The following is a 24,016-nucleotide window of genomic DNA, read 5'->3' on the forward strand; positions in this document are numbered from 1 at the left end:
ACTCGCCCAAGCCTTCCCCATTTCTCCTTCTCCCAAATCTGCTCAGCTGATGTTCTGAATGAGCTGCAAAATCTGGACCCCTACAAATCAGCCGGGCTAGACAATCTGGACCCTTTCTTTCTAAAATTATCTGCCAAAATTGTTGCCACCCCTATTACTAGCCTGTTCAACCTCTCTTTCGTGTCGTCTGAGATTCCCAAAGATTGGAAAGCAGCTGCGGTCATCCCCCTCGTCAAAGGGGATGACACTCTTGACCCAAACTGCTACAGACCTATATCTATCCTACCATGCCTTTCTAAGGTCTTCGAAAGCCAAGTCAACAAACAGATTACCGACCATTTCGAATCTCACCATACCTTCTCTGCTATGCAATCTGGTTTCAGAGCTGGTCATGGGTCCACCTCAGCCACGCTCAAGGTCCTAAATGATATCTTAACCGCCATCGATAAGAAACATTACTGTGCAGTCGTATTCATTGATCTGGCCAAGGCTTTCGACTCTGTCAATCACCACATCCTCATCGGCAGACTCGACAGCCTTGGTTTCTCAAATGATTGCCTCGCCTGGTTCACCAACTACTTCTCTGATAGAGTTCAGTGTGTCAAATCGGAGGGTCTGCTGTCCGGACCTCTGGCAGTCTCTATGGGGGTGCCACAGGGTTCAATTCTTGGACCGACTCTCTTCTCTGTATACATCAATGAGGTCGCTCTTGCTGCTGGTGAGTCTCTGATCCACCTCTACGCAGACGACACCATTCTGTATACTTCTGGCCCTTCTTTGGACACTGTGTTAACAACCCTCCAGGCAAGCTTCAATGCCATACAACTCTCCTTCCGTGGCCTCCAATTGCTCTTAAATACAAGTAAAACTAAATGCATGCTATTCAACCGATCGCTACCTGTACCTACCCGCCTGTCCAACATTACTACTCTGAACGGCTCTGACTTAGAATACGTGGGCAACTACAAATACTTAGGTGTCTGGTTAGACTGTAAACTCTCCTTCCAGACCCATATCAAACATCTCCAATCCAAAGTTAAATCTAGAATTGGCTTCATATTTCGCAAAAAAGCATCCTTCACTCATGCTGCCAAACATACCCTTGTAAAACTGACCATCCTACCAATCCTCGACTTTGGCGATGTCATTTACAAAATAGTCTCCAATACCCTACTCAACAAATTGGATGCAGTCTATCACAGTGCAATCCGTTTTGTCACCAAAGCCCCATATACTACCCACCATTGCGACCTGTACGCTCTCGTTGGCTGGCCCTCGCTTCATACTCGTCGCCAAACCCACTGGCTCCATGTCATCTACAAGACCCTGCTAGGTAAAGTCCCCCCTTATCTCAGCTCGCTGGTCACCATTGCATCTCCCACCTGTAGCACACACTCCAGCAGGTATATCTCTCTAGTCTCCCCCAAATCCAATTCTTTCTTTGGCCGCCTCTCCTTCCAGTTCTCTGCTGCCAATGACTGGAACGAACTACAAAAATCTCTGAAACTGGAAACACTTATCTCCCTCACTAGCTTTAAGCACCAACTGTCAGAGCAGCTCACAGATTACTGCACCTGTACATAGCCCACCTATAATTTAGCCCAAACAACTACCTCTTTCCCTACTGTATTTAATTTATTTATTTATTTTGCTCCTTTGCACCCCATTATTTTTATTTCTACTTTGCACATTCTCCCATTGCAAATCTACCATTCCAGTGTTTTACTTGCTATATTGTATTTACTTTGCCACCATGGCCTTTTTTGCCTTTACCTCCCTTATCTCACCTCATTTGCTCACATAGTATATAGACTTGTTTATACTGTATTATTGACTGTATGTTTGTTTTACTCCATGTGTAACTCTGTGTCGTTGTATGTGTCGAACTGCTTTGCAGTCTAATTTGAGAAACAGACGCCTCACAAGTCCTCAACTGGCAGCTTCATTAAATAGTACCCGCAAAACACCAGTCTCAACGTCAAGAGGCGACTCTGGGATGCCGGCCTTCTAGGCAGAGTTGCAAAGAAAAAGCCATATCCCAAACTGGCCAATAAAAGATTAAGATGCGCAAAATAACACAGACACACAAGTCAGCTCCTGAAAATCTAATTAGTTAGCCTATAGCATTCTTTATAACACTTGAATAAACATTGGCTTTGGCAAAAAATGAATAGGCCAATTAGCATATGCTTTTTTGCATTTCGAACTGTACAAATCCTAAGTATAGGCCAACAAGTTACAAAATAAATAAAGTAGCCTGAACAAAATAAGTACTAAAATAACAAATTAGTCCAAAAAAGCTATGCATGTAAGTCTAAGGGTTTGACTGAATGTTTTAGTTTAATCTATAGGCTATGTCTTTCGAATAAGATGCATCTGGATCTGAATATAGGCTAAATTTAAATAAAGTGCCATGAGGAACCATAAACAAACACCAGCATGTTCACCTTTTTCTGCCCAGAGTAGCAAACTCTGCAGGATGATGGACTTGTAAATGTTGGAGGTTTGTAGTCTGTCCATCCATTGCCTGAAACCGAAGGACTGCTTAACACCACCAAGTCAGCCATTGTTTTTTTCTGATTTAGTATAAGGTAGACTATTCTATAGTTACTAAGTGAAATGCCTTTTTATTTGTATTATTTACAGTCTGAAGTAGCCTAAAGGAAGAAAGAATTACGCAAATGCCCTTACCCAGATGCTTAAGATGATGAAATAGCAATAGCCTGCACTTGATATGGCTGTAATATTCGTTTTTAAAGGGTAGGCGAAATTGTAATTTCAGACATCGCCCATCCATACTCTAAAGAATTACAACATTTTACCTTCCTGGCTCCTTTAATTAGTAAGTCTTACAATACACTCAGGTGGTCAGGCTGACTCATTATAGTTTTTCCTGTGTCCATTTTTGTTCCCTCTATTACATGCTCTCTTCTGGCTTTTGCAGGTGGACTGTGTTGATGGGAAGATTGGCAAGGGCCCCAGAAACATCCTTCCTTGTACTCTGGACAGCCCCACGCAGAAGCTCATCCAGCTCATCTTCAGCAATGACATGTTCAAAGAGGCCATGGAGTGCATGAACCTGGGTGGGTGTCAATCTGTCCACCATACCACCTGTACCCCTCCAGCACTGAAGCAACTTTCTGTTCCTCAGTCAGTAAGCCTGGGTGTGGTCTGTCTATGTACACATGTTCTGTTATGTAACATACCTGTTGGACTGGACTGCTTGTTGTATTGTGTTTTACTCTGTCAGTGCAATGATATACTTGGCTGTTAAACTGAAGTCAGGGAAGCCCAGGCATCTGCTCTATGTGATCAGAGAAGAGCATCCTAAATCATTAGTCATTTTAAATGGGGGGTAAAGCCTGGCGATCTGGAGCTAAATGTCTAATCCATATAAAAACCTAGTCTGCCTGATCGATAATGTAAGTAGGACTGTAAAATGTATACAATGTTTATTCAGCTGTTGCAAGTTCCCTAACTACCACATTTACTAATGTAGAGGAGAGCAGTCAACATAGATAGACACCTGCACAGTTTATATAGGCCTAACATATAAACTCAGACAGAGCAGTGATATGTGTGTAATCATATCCCCCTTATTGCCTCTCTCTCTTTGGGCCACCAGACATAAAGAAGATGCCCCTGGGGAAGCTGAGCAAGATGCAGATTGCTAAGGGCTTTGAGGTGCTGGAGGAGATTGAGGGAGCCATTAACGCCAGCAGGCCCAAACTGGAGGAACTCTCCTCCAAGTTCTTCACCACCATCCCACACAACTTTGGACGCGCCAGGCCCCCGGTCATCGACAGTTCTGAGATCGTGGAGAAGAAGAAGGAGATGCTTCTGGTGAGATCACCTCGTACTTGATTAGACGCTGTCACAGTATTGTGCTTTATGGAATGACATTGATCTTGATCAGTACTATTTAGGGCCAATAGTTTTTTAATAGCCTACAATAAGAACCCAGTTTTCCCTGATCAAGTCTGGTGAAACTCCTGGCCCTAATCATGGTCTTGTCCAGGCCTGATCCCATTCCTGACTGTGCTGTCCCCTGCAGGTGCTGGCTGATATAGAGATAGCCCAGAATTTGAAGGCTGAGACTGAGAAGGCCCAGGAGCAGATGGAGGTGGAGAAAGTACCTCATCCACTGGACCAAAACTATCTGTCTCTCAGCTGCAAACTTGCTCTACTACAAAGAGATACACAGGAATTCAAGGTACCGTGGTCTCTAATAGAAGTTGAATTCTATACAAACACCACTGTATTGTTCAAAATCAGACAAGTCTTTAGTGATATGCGGATGGTTATATGTAAATAGGTGACTATATTTACTGTGACAAAGCATAATTTATACTACAAAAGAGAAGAATATTGTAAATGTTAAGCTTCCATTGTATTTCCATTCTTGCCTCATTTAAAGCTAATAGAGAAATACCTGAAGGCCACTGCATATAGCCACAACCAGCCAAAGATTATAGATGTCTGGGAGGTGGACAGAGAGACTGAGGTGGGTAACATATGGCACAACAACTTCATGTCATAATTATTGTAGTGTGTAATACAGCATTCATTTTTTTACTAATTTGCTGTGATCTTGATTTTTGTGCTGATGCATGTACAAAATAAATAAAAAATAATATATTGTTATAACTGTAGGTTTGTTTGACTTAGCGTTAGTATTTAAGGTGATTGATCTCTCTGTGGGGATTGTTCTCCCCAGGCGGAGAGATTCAGGGAGAACGACGGTCTAGAGAACCGGCGTCTGCTGTGGCATGGTACCAATGTGGCGGTGGTGGCAGCCATCTTGAAGGGCGGGCTGCGGATCATGCCCCAGTCAGGGGGCCGTGTGGGCAGGGGCATCTACTTTGCCTCGGAGAACAGCAAGTCAGCTGCATACGGTGAGGCTATAGCTACCATGTGGCTGAACTACCGGGATCTATTTTAGACGTCATCTTTGGAATATCCAGTGAATTTCCAAATGTATGTTCATGTAGTGAGTATAAGACTGTTAGGTGCACTACTACGACACTGTTCGTTTTGTGAAGAAATACCGTGCTACTTACTACATATGTGTCCTGTCCCTGTGTAGTGCGTACATCTAAAGACAGGGGGGTGATGTTTCTGAACGAGGTGGCGCTGGGGAAGGAAAACACCATCACTATGGACGACAGCTCCCTGAAGGAGGCTCCTACCGGCTACGACTGCGTGGTGGCTAGAGGACGGTTGGAACCAGGTACAGTAGCCTGAGCTATGTTAATGTACATTAAGAAGAGCGTGGGTCCTAGGATCGAGCCTTAGGGTACTCCCTTGTTGACAGGCAGTGGCTGAGACAGCAAACGTTCTGACTTTACACACTCTGAAGAGGTAGTTGGCAAACCAGGCCAAATACTCCTCAGAGACACCAATATTCCTTAGCCGATCCACAAGAATGGAATGGTCTACCGTATCAAAACCTTTGGCCAAGTCAATAACTGTAGCAGCACAACATTGCTTAGAATCAAGAGCAATGGTGACATAATATAAGACCTTTACGTTGCAGTGACACATCCATAACCTAAGGAGAAACCAGATTGCATACCAGAGAGAATACTATAGACCAAGAAAGCCAGTCAGTTGACTTTTGATAAAAAGGACAAGATAGAAATTGACCTATGACAGTTAGGATTTCCCAGTGCCTTCCAAGCACTGGGAAACTCCCCAGAGAGGAAAGACATGTTAAAAAGGTGAAAGAGGCTCAACTATGATAGGGGCCACAACCTTAAAGAAGAAAGGGTCTAAACCATGTTAGGTAGGGCAGTTTGGATACAGGCGGGTGCTGATGGTGGGTGATAGCACTCAGCAACAGTCAACAAATAGCTATTTGAAAGCTTAAAACCAGCTAATCAAGTTGGTTGGGAACAGACTACCGAGCACTGAATGTGTTCCTTGGTAAAGATTGCCACTCCACCACCTTTGGAAGATCTGTCTTGCCGAAAAAGGTTATAACCTTTTATAACACATCTGGATTGGAGCTGTGAACCCACACTTTCACTTGATACATTTTGGGTAATAAGCTTCTAGTGTTAATGTGCAGAAAACCCAGGCATTTACGTAAGCAGAAATCAGTGAAGCAGAATTCGGGGCACAAGTCAGAATTGTGGCTAGCAACCGTAGACGGACCAGTGTGTACATGCACATTTCCAGATATCATCAGCAGTAATACAATCAGTGCACGGCAAAGAACAGGGGGAGATCTCCGGGGTTGATTTTTCTATGACATTTTGAATGTGCATCAGATGGCAACAAGATCATATGTGACTCACCACCTGGATTCGGTCTTATGTAGCAAAAAGTTGTATTGTTTTTTTCCCATTGGATAAAGTAAAGACTGAGCTACAAAATGGGATATCATACAGCATTTTGGTCGAACAATGGGGAAAGTTATTCTGCTTTGAAAGTTGATACACTTGTAAACTTAGTTTTGAGAAAAGGGCCTTGTTTTGGTACCTACTGGAGATCTCTCCTTTGACTACACCCAACTGGAAGCTTCATTAAATAATACCTGCAAAACACCAGTCTCAACGTCAACAGTGAAGAGGTGACTCCGGGATGCTGGCCTTCTAGGCAGAGTCCCTCTGTCCAGTGTCTGTGTTCTTTTGTCCATCTTAATCTTTTATTTTTATTGGCCAGTCTGAGATATGACTTTTTCTTTGCAACTCTGCCTAGAAGGCCTGCATCCTACATCACTGTTGGCGTTGAGACTGGTGTTTTGGGGGTACTATTTAATGAAGCTGCCAGTTGAGGACTTGTGAGGCGTCTGTTTCTCAAACTAGACACTCTAATGTACTTGTCCTCTTGCTCAGTTGTGCACCGGGGCCTCCCACTCCTCTTTCTATTCTGGTTAGTGCCAGTTTGCGCTGTTCTGTGAAGGGAGTAGTACACAGCGTTGTACAAGATCTTCAGTTTCTTGGCAATTTCTCACATGGAATAGCCAACATTTCTCAGAACAAGAATTGACTGACGAGTTTCAGAAGTAAGGTCTTTGTTTTTGGCCATTTTAAGCCTGTAATCGAACCCACAAATGCTGTTGCCCCAGATACTCAACTAGTCTAAAGAAGGCCAGTTGTATTGCTTATTTTATTAGCACAACCATTTTCAGCTGTGTTAACATAATTGCAAAAGGGTTTTCTAATGATCAATTAGCCTTTTAAAATGATGAACTTGGATTAGCTAACACAACGTGCCATTGGAACACAGGAGTGATGGTTGCTGATAATGGGCCTCTGTACACCCAGCTACAATAGTCATTTACAACATTAACAATGTCTACACTGTATTTCTGATTCATTTGATGTTATTTTAATGGACCAACATTTTTATTTTCTTTAAAAAATAAAGGAAATTTCTTAGTGACCCCAAACGTTTGTACTCTCTGAAACTGTAGTTAGATTCTTACCCATATACATGGATGAAAGCTTCACGGCAGCCTGCAACCCCTTTTATTAAATAAGACATCCTATGTCTTTTCCATTTAGTTTGCACAGCGTGTTTGGCCCGTTGTGATCCACTGATTTCAAAACTCGGGTAAAAGTCGTCCGTGACAACAACACTGTTGATCGCCGTTTCTTCCCCATCACAGTCATCAGAAGACTCTACAATGTCTTCTTCAATGAAATGTTTTTACCTAAATCAGGGATTTCCTCATTGTCTGATACATTTACAGAGTCCTAGAGGAAGTCAGCATGGCACGGTCGTCCTTCAGAAAGTAGTCCATCACAACTTTTTCCCACTGACCTTTGTCGATAGCGCCTGATAAATTCTGGGCAGCGGTGTTATTGGGAGCAGTAGCAACATATTTGCAGTTCTCCATGGCTAAAGTTATATCTTTCGAACAAACTGCAGTAGAAAGGAGTATCTACGCATAACGAGCAGCTCATTTTATAGACACAAGATGCTACACCACAGAATCTGAAACTCATCTCTCGGCATGTCCGGCCCACTCATTATCTCAGCCAGTCATGGTTAGCGGGAATGTTCTTGGCTTTTTCTTTGGCTAAACCAACTAGGCTATTAATTTAACAACTTTATTTGTGTTTACAGATGGCATAAAATATGGCATAAAAGTTTGTTATTAATATTATTAAGGCACTTGAAGGTTTATGTTCTTGAAGACATTTCTGCCAGAAAACGCATTTTGATCAAGTATTTTTTACATTCTAAAGTCTCTCCTGTGAAGTCGTGACTTGCGACATATGTCTAGTTTCGTGAATCGGGTCATATATTGTACAGCATTTTCATCAGGTAACGTGAATAAAAAGCTGCAGGGACGTAGTTGAATAGGATGGGAAACCAAGATTCTGTGTAACCGAAAAAGTTGTAGTTGCAAGTGTCTTTCTCCATATACACTACTGAAGTGGTTACTGTATGTCTAAACATCTGGTAGATGATTAGCAGATATCCAGAAGACTGCATAAGTCTAGTGAACACTTTTGTTGTGTATATCAGTACAGTGTTTGTATAGTAAACCCTTGTGTGTTTCAGCTGTATGGTTGTGTAGTGAACACTGTGTGTTGTTTCAGACCCCTCTAAGGACGTCTTCCTGACTCTGGATGGTAAGCAGGTGGCTGTGCCTCAGGGTAAGCCCATTAAGCAGCCCCAGTACAAGGACAGCTACTTTTCCAACAGCGAGTATTTGGTCTACAAGGAGAACCAGTGTCGCATCCGCTACCTGCTGGAGCTCAAGTTTTAACCGGAGAGAGGAGAGGCACCTATGCACTCTAGGAGAGGGATGTCTAATTGGTAGAGTATCAAGAGTATTGTTCAAATGAAGGTGGTTGTTGTTAGACCTCACTGTCACTGAGTACCATATTCAACCAAAGTTGTCTATAATGTATCAGATATACTTCTCTGTGCCTTATGCTTTACACAACAGGCTTTGAAGTCTTCTATTGTCAGTTTTAGTTGCAAGTCATTGGTGATTCTACTCTTAAACGAAGTATAAATACTGCACTCTCACTTAAAATTATAATCCTTATTGTAATTCCTTTAGTCTACAATATTTACTTTGAGCAGACCATAGTATTGTGGATTTTCAATGTTATTGTACTATTTGGCCACTCATTTCTGTTATGGGAGCACTATTATCTTTACCTTTACTGGATGTAGTGTGAATACTGTACCTTTACTAATATGCAATACAATATCTACCTGTATCTTTATTTTGCACTATATGTTTTCATTTAGCTGTGAGTATTTCCTACTCTGAATATACTTGTATAAAGCTTCATTTCCACGTACCTACTTTGTGAAAACATCTCTCTTCAGTAACTGTTTGAATGTTAGTGCATGCAACATAATTCAATACACTAGATAGGCCTATATGCTGTATTGGCATGAAATAAAATGCGTGATTGAAGGAATAACTGTAGAGTTGATCTGTATGTTTATAGAAGTTTGATTTGCATGTAGTGTGTGTCTATGAAGGAGATTTGTGCAGCTTTGAAAATCTATAATCCCAGTGCACTCTATGTTAATAATATTCATGTGCTACCTAGCAAGGCTCTGAAAGTTCCTGTGGTGATGATCAATGCTCTTGTCTCAGTTTATACATTTTCCTGGGCCTGGGTCCAGATTCACAAAGTGTCTCGAGTAGGAGTTGTGATCTAGGATCAGTTTTGCCTTTTAAATCGTAATGAATAATTGGAGGGTGATCTGATTCTGGATCAGCACTCGAACTCTGAGACGCTATAAGACTATGGGGCTGTTTATTGCACACAGCAGCCTGTTGAGAGAATGTCCTTCTGCCTTGTAACCAGGAGGTGTCACTAGTGAACACTCAGTCTCAGACCACCTCTCTGAGCCTTTTTGCACCTGATCTATTTACTTGAAGGCTCAATAAACAAATAACCCTCCAGCTGGCTGTCAGACCTCTCTCTCTGAGGAGACTGCATATGCTTTCACCTATTTATGTAACTCAGCCCAGACCCCAGTGTTTTGACCAATCACTCTTAAGTTATTTTTTCAGCACTTTTGATGTTACTTCTGTGGGTTGCCACTATTTAGTGGTTGTTGCCCAACATGTTTGCAACATGCTGTAGATGCACAGTTGGATGTGTTGACCACATTCATCAGACAACACATTTCGATAACCCGCAACACCAACACAGTGTTGCTTACCATTAGTTTCTTCCATAAACCTATATTTTGAACAGTGTCATCCAGAGATTGGTGGAAATGTTCTCATATCACCACAGCTGGGTCAATCACTAAATCCAATATAGGAAAGTTCAGGAGTCACGACAAGATTATACCTCATGGTTTTATAACCCTCACTGAGTAATGTGCTATCTGGTTGTAAATTGTTTTTTAAATTATTTGCATCGAAATAATACAGACACACATTGTTGGAAAAAGCCAACATGTTAACTGCAACTGGCATTTACATGTTAACGCAGAGCTGATGTCAGTCTTTTGAATTGGTGTGCTCTAGGACCCAGGGAAAAACTCTCTTTAGTGGACAGTGGAGTGTGTGTCTGTCTGGGAGGGAGGGAGGTAGGGGAGGGAATCACACAGTGCACAATGTGTGACAGTCACTGCCTTACACAGTGATAGAGAGGAGGAGGAGGGATGGAAAGCGCATCCTCACATCTATCAGGGACTTAGACACCATCCTGAGTGAAGTGAAGTGATCACCTTCTACTCACCTGCTCTCACACTAGTGTGATCACAGCCTGGTCTGGACCAGGGAGATTCCCTCTACACCTATACCAGAGACTTCAAAACCTCTGGAAAACCCACTGGCTAACTCTATCCTCAGCAGTGTGGATCTTGTCCTGCTCATCCAGTGGAAATACCCAGTGTAACTGGTCTATGTGGACCTGTTCATGTCTGGATCTGCTTAACTGATGTCTCCTCACTAAAACAACACCTGGGATATCCAGAAAGGACGAATCATAAAATCCTAGTCTCTTTGAATTGGACTGGACATATCATAATCTCATATGGGTAGGTTACAAGACTTATTATCGTTCTACTCATTTTGACTCAGTTCACAAATCCATAAAATGTATCCTCAACAGGGGTCATAGCTAACAGGTGTACATTCTGTTGGGAGATGCACAGTGCATTTTTTACATAGAGTGAAATCACTTTGAATGTTTCATCAGACAGTCATAGATGAGCTGAAAATTAAGGCAACAAGCTATTTTAAAGAGTTATTGTTTTTTGGGGAGTGGGTTTTCTAGTTCAGGTGCATGTATTTCAAATGCAAGGTAATGTACAGTATATCTCCAGTGTCCACTATATGTATGTTCTCTTAAGAAATTACTTCATCTTTTGAGTAGAATAGTATACCTTATGAATGGAAATTTAACAGAAATGTTTTTATATCCCATCTATTATCATTCATAATATACAGCCTTACAAAACATTTGCCTCTAAATCTATCTTTAGTTACATCCTAAATACAAAATGTAAATTTTAAGAAAATACTTTTAATATATTAACATTGAAGGATATTATACTGACTCATCTCAGTGGGTTACCCAGTTGACAGTAGCTGTGCAGGGACAGCTCGAGCTGAAATGGCTGGGGGAGAGGGAAGGGGTGGGCTCAGAGAAGGACAGGAAGTGGGGTGGGGGCAGTGAGGGGTACATTGGAGGGATAAGGATGGGTGACTCGTGTGACCTCTCAGAAAATAGCGCCATTTAACAGAAGTCATTGATCTTTCAGTGCAAAACATTATTTTTAAGTGTTATACTTTTTCTCCTGTCTGTAGAAAATACACCTTTTTAAAGATGGAAAGAACCAGGACATGAATTAAAGGGACTAATACCGGGCTTATGAATCAAAGTCAAAAGGCAAGGATAGAGTTGTTTTGCTTCCCTCTGTGAGTGAAAAGCACCACAATCCATCCATTGGCCCCGTGCACCACATCGTATCTAATGTACCCCTTTACTGTTACCTACTTTGTGTTCCCCAAATCCATGCAATGCTGACACCATGTAGCAAGGAGTAAGGACTATATGTTTTAGACATACTGTAGTAACCCACTGGGCATAGACGGCAGTTCGTCTAGTTTTGATTTACATTCAACTAACATGAATTCAACATGAAATTTAAACAAATTATTCACCATGTCATTATATTTAGGTTAAAAGTTAGGTAAAGAAAATATGATATGCCCTTATGTTAATAACTGTTTGGAAATCTAATAATTTTTCCAAGTTGGTTCATCTTCATCACATTTTTAGGGGGTTGAAATGACATATAAACAACATTGATTCAACCAGTTTTTGCGTACTTTATCTGTACTTTATCTGTACTTTATCTGAACTAAAACTGTTTTTTTCTCATTCAGAATCAACTTGTGCATCTGTTTTTCTTATCAAAACAGTGAAAATGCATGTGTATTCTCATTTCTTTAGCTGTCTTGGTTTTAGGTCCATGTGATCTGGTAGTTTGGCTTCTCAGATAACGTCCAGGCAGTGAAATAGAGAGCACTCAGGCCATCCTCTTGTGACTATAATGCTGTAGAAATGTAAATAATATCCAACATTTTACAAATTAATTTGCTTTGTTTTATTTTAATTTTAATTTCATTACTATATTAGATTATACACTGAGTGTACATAACATTAAGAACATCTTACAAATATTTTGCCCTTAGTACAGCTTTAATTCATCAAGGCATGGACTCTACAAGGTTTTCGAAAGCGTTCCACAGGGATGCTGGCCCATGTTGACTCCAATGTTTCCCACAGTTGTGTCAAATTGTCTGGATTTCATTTGGGTGATTTAATTTTGTATTTCCCCCTAATTTCATGATATACAATTGCGATCTAATTACAATCTTGTCTCATAAACACAGCTATTTTTACTCTTATTTTACCCTAAATGTTTTTTGATTACACTCTCATCCTCTTCTGTTTGAGCAAGGCATGAGATAGAAAGTAGAGTATATTTCCACTCTGACCTTGGGCTAATTATCAACTCACCCCTACATACGTTTTCTTTTTAGAACAAGACCTGAAAGAAATATAGAAATGCTCAGTGCAGCCTAGAGCAAAGGCGTCATGAATATTCAACTTGTAGAAGGCTTAAAGGGTTATTTAATGTAGAACAAATTCCTTGTCAATACAATGCGGTCTCCAGGGCCGTCTGAAATGGAATAAATCAATTAGGTTGTCCCTCACATGACAGGGATGAAGACTGATTTAATAGAAAAAGATTACTAGGCATCAAAGCAACATGTACTGTAAGAGTAAACCATATGTTCAAAGCAACATGTACCGTAGGAGCAAACCATATGTTAAGCTGCATCAGCATGACATTTCAAGCACCTATACAGTAAATGTTTAAATTGTGTTTTTGTCTCCTTAACAGGACATGTCCAACATGATGACAAGTACGTGAAAAGAGAAGAAAGTTAACATTGCAATGGGGCCTGCTGCTGTTGTGATGCCTCTGACTAGTCTTCTGTGAAATATGGAGAAATCTGGTCCGATGCTGGCCGCTATTCCCAATCGCACAGGGGCCAACCTCACAACTGGCCTATGGGGACCCAACCCCACAGTCCCCGCAGAGGTGGGAGTGGTCACCAGCTCCCAGTCTCAGATCAAAGATCTGATTGGGCTGTTTGCAATGGTGACCCTTAATCTCATCGCCCTATTGGCCAACACTGGAGTCATGGTGGCCATCGCCCGCGCCCCTCACCTGAAGAGGTTTGCCTTTGTGTGCCACCTGTGTGCAGTGGACCTGCTGTGTGCCATCCTCCTCATGCCTCTGGGCATCATCTCCAACTCACCCTTCTTTGGCACCGTGGTGTTCACCGTGTTGGAATGCCAGGTCTACATCTTCCTCAACGTGTTCCTCATCTGTGCCTCCATCCTCACCATCACCGCCATCAGTGTGGAGCGCTACTACTACATCGTCCATCCCATGCGCTACGAGGTGAAGATGAGCATCAATCTAGCCATCGGCATAATGCTCCTCATATGGGTCAAGTCCATCCTTCTGGCCCTGGTCACCCTGTTTGGTTGGCCTGCCTACGGGGCCCACAGCTCCATCGCTGCCAACCACTGCTCCCTCCACTGGAGCCACAGTCGGTTGAGGAAGGTGTTCGCCGTGCTCTTCAGCGTGGTGTGTTTCCTTTTACCTGCCATTGTCATCTTTGCTGTCTACTGTAACGTGTACAAGGTGGCGCGCTCGGCTGCCCTGCAGCACGCACCCGCGACCACCACCTGGGCCTCGTCCAACCCAGCCAAACGTGCCAACCGTTCTGACTCCATCAACAGCCAGACCACCATCATCACCGCCACACGCAGCCTGCCCCAGAGACTGTCCCCTGAGAGGGCATTCAGCGGGGGTAAGGCTGCCCTCACCCTGGTGGTCATTGTGAGCCAGTTCCTGCTCTGCTGGCTGCCTTACTTCTCCTTCCACCTGCACTTGTCCTTCAGATCGGCCCTGCAGAGTCCCGGGGACGTGGAGGAGGCCGTCACCTGGCTGGCCTACTCCTCCTTTGCTGTCAACCCTTTCTTTTATGGCCTTCTCAACAGACAGATCAGGGAGGAGTTGGTCAAGTTCCGGCGCTGCTGCTCCTCCGGGCCGGTGGAGCTGGTGGCCTCCAGCCATGAGGGCTCCTTTCAGGAGAACTTCCTCCAGTTCATTCAGAGAACCAGCAGCACGGCCGACAAGCGCTCCAGCTGCACCAACTCCAGCCCCAGGAACACTCTGGACCAGGGGATCAGAATACCTGGCCAGATACCAGAAGAGCATGGCTAAACAGAGGACAGTGGATAGCACACTTCAATTTGGACTGTTAATATGACAGCCCTCGGTACTCGTAGCACCCTGAGTTTTTCCTGATTATGTGTCCTGACCAGGAAAACTATAGGGCCCTGAGATTTTTCAAGTCAGATCATGTGGTTGGTAAAAACTCAAGCCCCTACTCATAAGCTGTACATAATATGCCTCTGAGTAGGTGTCCATTATTTATTGGTATGGGATTCATTCAGGTAAGGTCTCCAACACAAGACCAGTGTTTTAATGTGAAATATGAAATTATTGTGACAGAATTTCATTTACTTTACCATTGTTTCATGACAGGCCTAAACCGAAACATTCTGTTACAGTCTCCATATATACTTCCATTCATTTTTTCAGCTGGTACCAAGGGACCTTCAGATGAGTTTTGTAAGGCCTGTGGCCTCAACATCATGTTCGATAGTCTCATCTTTCCATAGTTTGTAGGCCAAACCGTTGGTACGCTACAGATGATTTTGTGAGCAGACCGATTTTCGGGATTGTCTCGTGGTCTGACAAACATCGCTCTAGTTTTGTCACCTTTCACCACAGATGCAGAATTGTGATATATGCAGATGTGGTGGATTGAGAGGCATCCAATCCCAAAACAAACACATCCCTAGCTTAAATTGACAGATTTTTTATGGGGATTGTTTTATTATTACAATTAGATTGACACAGGGGCGCGGACATCTACCTTAGGGGGTTAAAGTGTATGCTTGTTTCATATAATGTTGTATGAATTATAAACTCAGCAAAAAAAGAAACGTCCTCTCACTGTCACCTGCGTTTATTTTCAGCAAACTCAACATTTGTATGAACATAAGATTCAACAACGGAGACATAAACTGAACAAGTTCCACAGACATGTGACTAGTCCCTGAACAAAGGGGGGGTCAAAATCAAAAGTAACAGTCAGTATCTGGTGTGGTCACCAGCTGCATTAAGTACTGCCGTGCATCTCCTCCTCATGGACTGCACCAGATTTGCCAGTTCTTGCTGGGAGATGTTACCCCACTCTTCCACCAAGGCATCTGCAAGTTCCTGGACATTTTGAGGGGGAAATGGCCCTAGCCCTCACCCTCCAATCCAACAGGTCCCAGACGAACAGTATGGCTGGTGGCATTGTCATGTCAGGATGAGCCAGGATGTCAGAATGAGCCTGCAGGAAGGGTACAACATGAGGAGGAGGATGTCTTCCCTGTGATGCACAGCGTTGAGATTGCCTGCAATGACAACAAGCTCAGTCCGATGATACTGTGACACACCGCCCCAGACCATGACGGACACTCCACCTCCAAATCGATCCCGCTCCAGAGTACAGGCCTCGTGTAATGCTCATTCCTTCAACGATAAACGCAAATTCGACCATCACCCCTGGTGAGACAAAACCGCGACTCGTCAGTGAAGAGTACTTTTTGAGCAGGGACCCTGGGCATCTTTCTTTTGGTGTTTTTCAGAGTCAGTAGAAGCAGTAGAAGCAGTGTCCAAAGTTTTCATTACTGTGACCTTAATTGTCTACCATCTGTAAGCTGTTAGTGTCTTAACGACCGTTCCACAGGTGCATGTTCATTCATTGTTTATGGTTCATTGAACAAGCATGGAAAACAGTGTTTAAACCCTTTAAAATGATGATCTGTGATGTTAATTGAATTTTTACGAATTATCTTTTTTTGCTCAGTTTATATTCTGAAATAACATTTATGGACATGTTTACTCATGTTTCCAATGAACAGGAAAAAATGTATTGGAATACTTTCCTATTTTAAAATTGTACAGCAGGAATGTAAAGCTTCTAATTAACTTTCTCTCATTAACACATTATTTAAATAAAGCATAATTACAAGAGTAACAACAATAGATATATCTTTTCTAATAATTACAATAATTAAAACCATCTTACAGTGAAAAACTATGTGTCATGTGCAAGTATATATTAATGCAAGGGATAAAAGGTAAAACTAGTATAAAACAGCAACATGGAGATTTAAAAATGGAACCATCCACCATGAATCTGAGGGATGCCTTAAATGTCGTCTGTGCCTGTCGTCATGGAAATGCAGTGAGGCAGTAGGCAGGGACACAGCAACAAGGTCCTCTGCTGCAGTGCTGGATGCTAGGCTTTTGATCCAGTTTGGGAGAGCATAGAGCGAAAGAGAGAGTGGCCTGAACCTGCTCTTCACATTACACAGGCTATGTGTCTCATTACCCACAGCCTATAGCTACAGACATACAGAATGACAGAGCTTATTATCATCTGAATAAAGCCAGTGAAAAAGACAGGCCAACATGAGACTTCTCAGTGATTGAATCTACCTGACTACATATAGTAGCCCTACTGAAGAGCTCAGTGACTTTCAACTTGGAACAGTCATAGGATGCCACTTTTCCAACAAGTCAGTTCATCAAAATTCTGCCCTGCTAGAGCTGCTCCGGTCAACTGTAAGTGCTTCTTATTGTGAAGTGGAAACATCTAGGAGCAACAATGGCTCAGCCGGGGTGGTGGGCCACACAAGCTCACCGAACGGGCCGCCGAGTGCTGAAGCATGTAATGTGTAAAAATCGTCTGTACTCAGTTGCAAAACTTACTACAGAGTTCCAAACTGCCTCTGGAAGCACAATAACTGTTCGGCGGGACATTCACAAAATGGGTTTCCATGGCCGAGCAGCCGCACACAATCCTAAGATCATCATGTGCAATGCCAAGTGTCGGCTGGAGTGGTGTAAAGCTCGCCGCCATTGGACTCTGGAGCAGTGGAAAGGTATTCTCTGATGAATCACGCTTCACCATCTGGCAGTCCTACGGACTAATCTGGGATTGGCGGATGCCATGAGAACGCTACCTGCCCCAATGCATAGTGCCATCTGTAAAGCTTGGTGGAGGAGGAATAATGGTTTGGGGCTATTTTTCATGTTTCGGGCTAGGGCCACCTTAATTCTACAGCATACAATGACATTCTAGATGATTCTAATTGCCCAACATCAGTGCCCGACCTCACTAATGCTCTTGTGGCTGAATTGAAGCAAATCTCCGCAGAAATGTTCCAACACCTGGTGGAAAGCCTTCCCAGAAGAGTGGAGGCTGTTATAGCAGAAAAAGGGGGACCAACTCCATATTGATGCCCATGATTTTGGAATGAGATGTTTGACGAACAGGTGTCCACATACTTTTGGTCATGTAGTGTATTTCATCCGTTAAAACATGTTTAAGTGATTTATTTAAAGGTAGACTCAGCGATATGACATAGATGCATTAAGTAAACAGCATAGTAGGTCAATTTCCAGAACAACTAAGAGCGTTGAACAGGCGCAACTTCTCTGCTGTTTTGGTTGCCTGGCTACCACACTGTACCAACGTGAAGTGAACCCATGCGAAGATACTGTGTATGACGGTTTGTGAGTGCAGTCTTTCATCTCACTCATCTCAATATCTGCGGTGCTGCTTGTGGCAATGTCTTTTCGCTGAGTCTATCTACCTTTATGTACATTATTTATTGAAATGTCTTTTAAAATGCCAGTCCAATGCATCCGGGGATCAGACATACACACTGGAGATCTACTAAGGGGTCTAAATGTTGGATAAAGCAGATGTTCCCCTTAAATCACCCGGGAAGACAAAACTAGTAGGGGGTAATTGTGCTCAGAGCAAATTCAAACAGAGTTGTCTATTTGAACCTGTAGTCAGCTGGGGGTCCTGGCCCAAAGCCCCTCTCCCTGATGATCTACAAAGATGATATAGAGTAGTGTCTGGCAAAGGTGAGGGCCACAAAGGGCTGCCTGCTAGCTTAGTAGTTGTATAATTCAATGTTTCTATACGCACATTACTTAATTACAGTGCCTTCAGAAAGTATTCACACCCATTGACCTTTTCCACATTTTGTTGTGTTAGTCTGAATTTAAAATGGATTAAAAATAACAATGTGTCACTGGCTTACACACAATACCCCATAATGTCAAAGTGGATTTTTTTTTTTTTATGTTTACAAATTGATACAAAATAAAAGCTGAAATGTCTTGAGTCAATAAGTATTCAACTTCTTTGTTATTGCAAGCCTAAATAACTTCAGGAATAAACAGGTTACATAATAAGTTGCATGGATGGTGCAATAATGGTGTTTAACATGATTTTTGAATGACTACCTCATCTCTGTACCCCACACATATAGTTTATCTGTAAGATCCATCAATAGGGAGGGAATTTCAAACACAGATTCAACCACAAAGAGCAGGGAGGTTTTCCAACGTTTCACAAAGAAGATGGGTAAAAAAAGAGGCAGATATTGAATATACTTTTGAGCATGGTGAAGTTATTAATTACACTTTGGATGGCGTATCAATACACCCAGTCACTCCACATATACAGGCGTCCTTCCTAACTCAGTTATCTGAGTGGAAGGGCACTCTGGGATTTCAGGGATTTCATCCTGAGATCAATGGTGACTTGAAAAAAGTTATAGTTTAATGGCTGTGATAAGAGAAAACTGAGGATGTATCAGAAACATTGTAGTTACTTCACAATACTAACCTGATTGACAGAATGAAAATATGGAAGCCTGTACATAATAAAAATATTCCAGAACATGCATCCTGTTTGCAACAAAGCACTAAAGTAATACTGCAAAAAATGTGGCAAAGCAATTCACTTTTTTTCCTGAATACAAAGTGTAATGTTTGGAGCAAATACAATACCACACTTGCTGTGTCCAACTCTCCATATGTTCAATCATAGTTGTGGCTGCATCATGTTATGGTTATGCTTGTAATGGTTAAGGAATGGGGAGTTTTAAAAAATATAAAATGAATGGAATGGAGCTAAGCACAGGCAAAATTCTAGAGGAAAACCTGTTTCAGTCTACTTTCCACCAGACACAGGGAGTTGAATTCACCTTTCAGCAGGACAATAATCTGAAACACAAATCGGCCAAATCTATACTGGAGTTTCTTACCAAGAAGACAGTAAATGTTCCTGAATGGCGGAGTTACAGTTTTGACTTAAATTTACTTGAAAATCTATGAAAAGACCTGAAAATGGTTGTCTTGCAATGATCAACAACAAATTTGACAGAGGTTGAAGAATTTTGAAAGGAATAATTGGCAAATGTTGCACAATCCAGGTGTGGAAAGCTCTTGGAGACTTACCCAGAAAGACTCACAGCTGTAATCGCTGCCAAAGTAGCTTCTACAAAGTATTGACTTGGGGGTGTGAATACTTATGTAAATGAGATATTTCTATATTTAATTTTCAATACATTTGCAACATTTTTGAAAAACATGTTTCATTTGTTCATTATGTGTTTTTGTGTGTAGATAGATGGATGAGACGTTTAAAAAAAAAAAAATTTTGAATTCAGGTTGTAACTCAAATAAATGTGGAATAAGTCAAGGGGTATGAATACTTTATGAAGGCACTGTATATTATATGACAGATTAACAAAGCCACGGTGGCTTGAGTCACTTCTACATCATTTCTGTTGTGTGATAAAGAGCAGGCACATCTCTGTCTCTGTCTGTGGGGCTCACCCACCAAGATGCCTGGTGCATTCCATCACCATGATTTCACCACACATCAATCATCACATCCAGTCTCAATACCCTACTCCAGAATGGCTGCTGTAAAAGCAATCCACCCATCAATACCTGGGGGAGACACTCCATTCAGTACACTATATCACCAAGTCGAAGGTTGTTTGATGATGATTGTTGTCTGTATATTTATCTACACTTTTACTCAAGTCTGCAGTAAGCAGCAATGGGTAGTGGTACAGTACAGCAGACAAAGATGTGTGCAGAAACTAATTCACCCTGTCAGCTTGCATGTTTGGCAATTATGTTTCATTGGCTTCTAAATAGATAAATGCAGAGTAAAATGTCTTGGCCAGCAGAGAGCGCTATAAAGCCATACATTATATCTCACTTTCAATGGCTCTATTACAAGGCTTTGAACAGGCTGCTTGCTGTCTCTCCATGTCTGCAGACTGAAGGGCATACTGCGTCAGCTCCGTCTTCTGTGCTGTTCAACCAGGCGATGTGGATGACACCCCCAGCATGACAATAAAATCACATCACATCCATGTGAATCAAGCTGGATGTGGATCTATTCAATCTATTGATCCAATTCAATGTCTGACACTTGTATATGCCCTGCGATACACTAGATGACCAAAGGTATGTGGACGCCTGCGGGACGCCTGCGGTATGTGGACATCTCATTCCAAAGTCTTAGGCGTTAATATGAAGTTGGTCCCCCTTTTGCTGCTATAACAGCCTCCACTCTTTTGGGAAGGCTTTACATTAAATGTTGGAACATTGCTGCAGGGACTTACTTCAATTCAGCCACAAGAGCATTAGTGAGCCCGGGCACTGATGTTGGGAGATTAGACCTGGCTTGCAGTCTACGTTCCAATTCATCCCAAAGGTGTTCGACAGGGCTGAGGTCAGTGCTCTGTGCAGGTCAGTCAAGTTATTCCACACCAAACTCGACAAACCATTTTTGTATGGACCTCACTTTGTGCACAGGGGCATTGTCATGCTGAAACAGCAAAGGGCCTTCCCCAAACTGTTGCCACCAAGTTTGAAGCACAGAATCGTCTAGAATGTCATTGTATGCTATAGCGTTAATATTTCTCTTCACTGGAACTAAGGGGCCTAGCCCGAACCATGAAAAACAGCCCCAGACCATTATTTCTCCTCCACCAAACTTTACAGTTGGCACTATGCATTGGGGCAGGTAGTGTTCTCTTGGCATCCACCAATCCCAGATTCTTCCTTCAGACTGCCAGATGGTGAAGCATAATTAATCACTCCAGAGAATGCGTTTCCACTGCTCCAGAGTCCAATGGCGGCGAGCTTTACACCACTCCAGCCATCACTTGGCATTGCGCATGGAAATCAAAGCCTTGTGTGCGGCTGCTCGGCCATGACAACCCATTTTATGAAGTTTTTCTGTTTTTGTGCAGTTTTTGTGTTGACGTTGCTTCCAGAGGTAGTATGGAACTCAGAAGTGAGTTTTGCCACCGAGTACAGATGATTTTTGCGCGCTTCAGGACTTGGCGGTCCCGTTCTGTGAGTCCTACCACTTTGCGGCTGAGCCGTTGATGTTCCTAGACGTTTCCACTTCACAATAACAGCACTTACAGTTGACCGTGGCAGCTCTAGCAGTGCAGAAATCTGTCGAACTGGCATCCTATGATGGTGCCACGTTGAAAGTCACTGAGCTCTTCAGTAAGGCCATTCTACTGCCAATGTTTGTCTATGGATATTGCATGGCGGTGTGCTCGATTTTATATACTTGTCAGCAATGGGTGTGGCTGAAATAGTCAAATCCAATAATTTGAAGGGGTATATACTTTTGTATATACACTGCTCAAAAAAATAAAGGGAACACTTAAACAACACAATGTAACTCCAAGTCAATCACACTTCTGTGAAATCAAACTGTCCACTTAGGAAGCAACACTGATTGACAATAAATTTCACATGCTGCTGTGCAAATGGAATAGACAATAGGTGGAAATTATAGGCAATTAGCAAGACACCCCCAATAAAGGAGTGGTTCTGCAGGTGGTGACTACAGACCACTTCTCAGTTCCTATGCTTCCTGGCTGATGTTTTGGTAACTTTTGAGTGCTGGCGGTGCTTTCACTCTAGTGGTAGCATGAGACGGAGACTACAACCCACACAAGGGGCTCAGGTAGCAAAATGACCTCCAGCAGGCCACAAATGTGCATTTGTCTGCTCAAACGGTCAGAAACAGACTCCATGAGGGCGGTATGAGGGCCCGACGTCCACAGGTGGGGGTTGTGCTTACAGCCCAACTCTGTGCAGGACGTTTGGCATTTGCCAGAGAACACCAAGATTGGCAAATCGCCACTGGCGCCCTGTGCTCTTCACAGATGAAAGCAGGTTCACACTGAGCACATGTGACAGACGTTACAGAGTCTGGAGACGCCGTGGAGAACGTTCTTCTGCCTGCAACATCCTCCAGCATGACCGGTTTGGCGGTGGGTCAGTCATGGTGTGGGGTGGCATTTCTTTGGGGGGCCGCACAGCCCTCCATGTGCTCGCCAGAGGTAGCCTGACTGCCATTAGGTACCGAGATGAAATCCTCAGACCCCTTGTGAGACAATATGCTGGTGCGGTTGGCCCTGGGTTCCTCCTAATGCAAGACAATGCTAGACCTCATGTGGCTGGAGTGTGTCAGCAGTTCCTGCAAGAGGAAGGCATTGATGCTATGGACTGGCCCGCCCGTTCCCCAGACCTGAATCCAATTGAGCACATCTGGGACATCATGTCTTGCTCCATCCACCAACGCCACGTTGCACCACAGACTGTCCAGGAGTTGGCGGATGCTTTAGTCCAGGTCTGGGAGGAGATCCCTCAGGAGACCATCCGCCACCTCATCAGGAGCATGCCCAGGCGTTGTAGGGAGGTCATACAGGCACGTGGAGGCCACACACACTACTGCGCCTCATTTTGACTTGTTTTAAGGACATTAAATCAGCCTGTTGTTTGGTTATCCACTTTAATTTTGAGTGTGATTCCAAATCCAGACCTCCATGGGTTGATAAATTTGATTTCCATTGATCATTTTTGTGTGATTTTGTTGCCAGAACATTCAACTATGTAAAGAAAAAAGTATTTAATAAGAATATTTCATTCATTCAGATCTAGGATGTGTTATTTTAGTGTTCCCTTTATTTTTTTGAGCAGTGTATATATAGTGTATATCATTGTCTCACTTTGTATTTTGTTTCTTGAAATCCGGCAAAATATGTTTTACAGGACGAAGCAGCATTACCAACATCATTATAATTAGCACAGTGTTATCAATGGACTCAAATCAACACGTGTGCCTCAGATGTTTTTTGTATATAATTCGCAAATTTTACTCTGTCAATTACAATGTGGAGGACAGCTCCTCCTTTAGGAAAGTTCTCACACAGGTCAAAATTAGCTCCTTCATTTGGCCTGTCAGGCCTGTGAAAGCCAATTTGGGAATTCCACATTGAGGGAGTATGCACAGATGCAGTCACCAGTCCACTATGTCCCACTGGGGTGTCAGCGACTGGGTTGCTGGGGCGAGCGGAGTAGGATTGGTCTATGGTGGTCAACCTCCCAGCCCAGTGAAGGTGCACGCCACTGAGACACACACACCATGGCCACAGGGCGTACGCCAGCCAAGACCAGGCTAGACCTGGAGGACACAGTGGAGCAGGAGACTCCTCTGTGGGTCCCACCC

At 42.9% G+C, this 24,016-nt stretch overlaps 2 protein-coding genes across 3 annotated transcripts in view; both read left to right on the forward strand.

The window, feature by feature from the left end:
* The window catches only part of parp3 (poly (ADP-ribose) polymerase family, member 3), a 26,752-nt gene extending 16,863 nt beyond the window's left edge, over positions 1-9,889 (forward strand). For both annotated transcript variants that reach the window (XM_036983706.1, XM_036983707.1), the window contains 7 exons: positions 2,945-3,083; positions 3,626-3,843; positions 4,055-4,213; positions 4,418-4,504; positions 4,718-4,895; positions 5,087-5,230; positions 8,556-9,889. In XM_036983706.1, coding sequence (XP_036839601.1) covers positions 2,945-3,083; positions 3,626-3,843; positions 4,055-4,213; positions 4,418-4,504; positions 4,718-4,895; positions 5,087-5,230; positions 8,556-8,725 — 1,095 coding nt within the window. In that variant the 3' untranslated portion in view covers positions 8,726-9,889. The remainder of the gene's footprint in view (positions 1-2,944; positions 3,084-3,625; positions 3,844-4,054; positions 4,214-4,417; positions 4,505-4,717; positions 4,896-5,086; positions 5,231-8,555) is intronic.
* A 671-nt stretch (positions 9,890-10,560) lies between these two features.
* LOC110528161 (probable G-protein coupled receptor) lies at positions 10,561-15,613 on the forward strand. The gene is made up of 2 exons (XM_021609989.2): positions 10,561-10,980; positions 13,360-15,613. Exon 2 carries the CDS (start codon positions 13,462-13,464, stop codon positions 14,755-14,757), a length of 1,296 nt encoding a protein of 431 aa, XP_021465664.1. The 5' UTR covers positions 10,561-10,980; positions 13,360-13,461; the 3' UTR covers positions 14,758-15,613.
* The last annotated feature ends 8,403 nt before the right edge of the window (positions 15,614-24,016 follow it).

This window comes from Oncorhynchus mykiss, chromosome 7, assembly GCF_013265735.2.
Source record: "Oncorhynchus mykiss isolate Arlee chromosome 7, USDA_OmykA_1.1, whole genome shotgun sequence".
Lineage (NCBI taxonomy): Eukaryota > Metazoa > Chordata > Actinopteri > Salmoniformes > Salmonidae > Oncorhynchus > Oncorhynchus mykiss.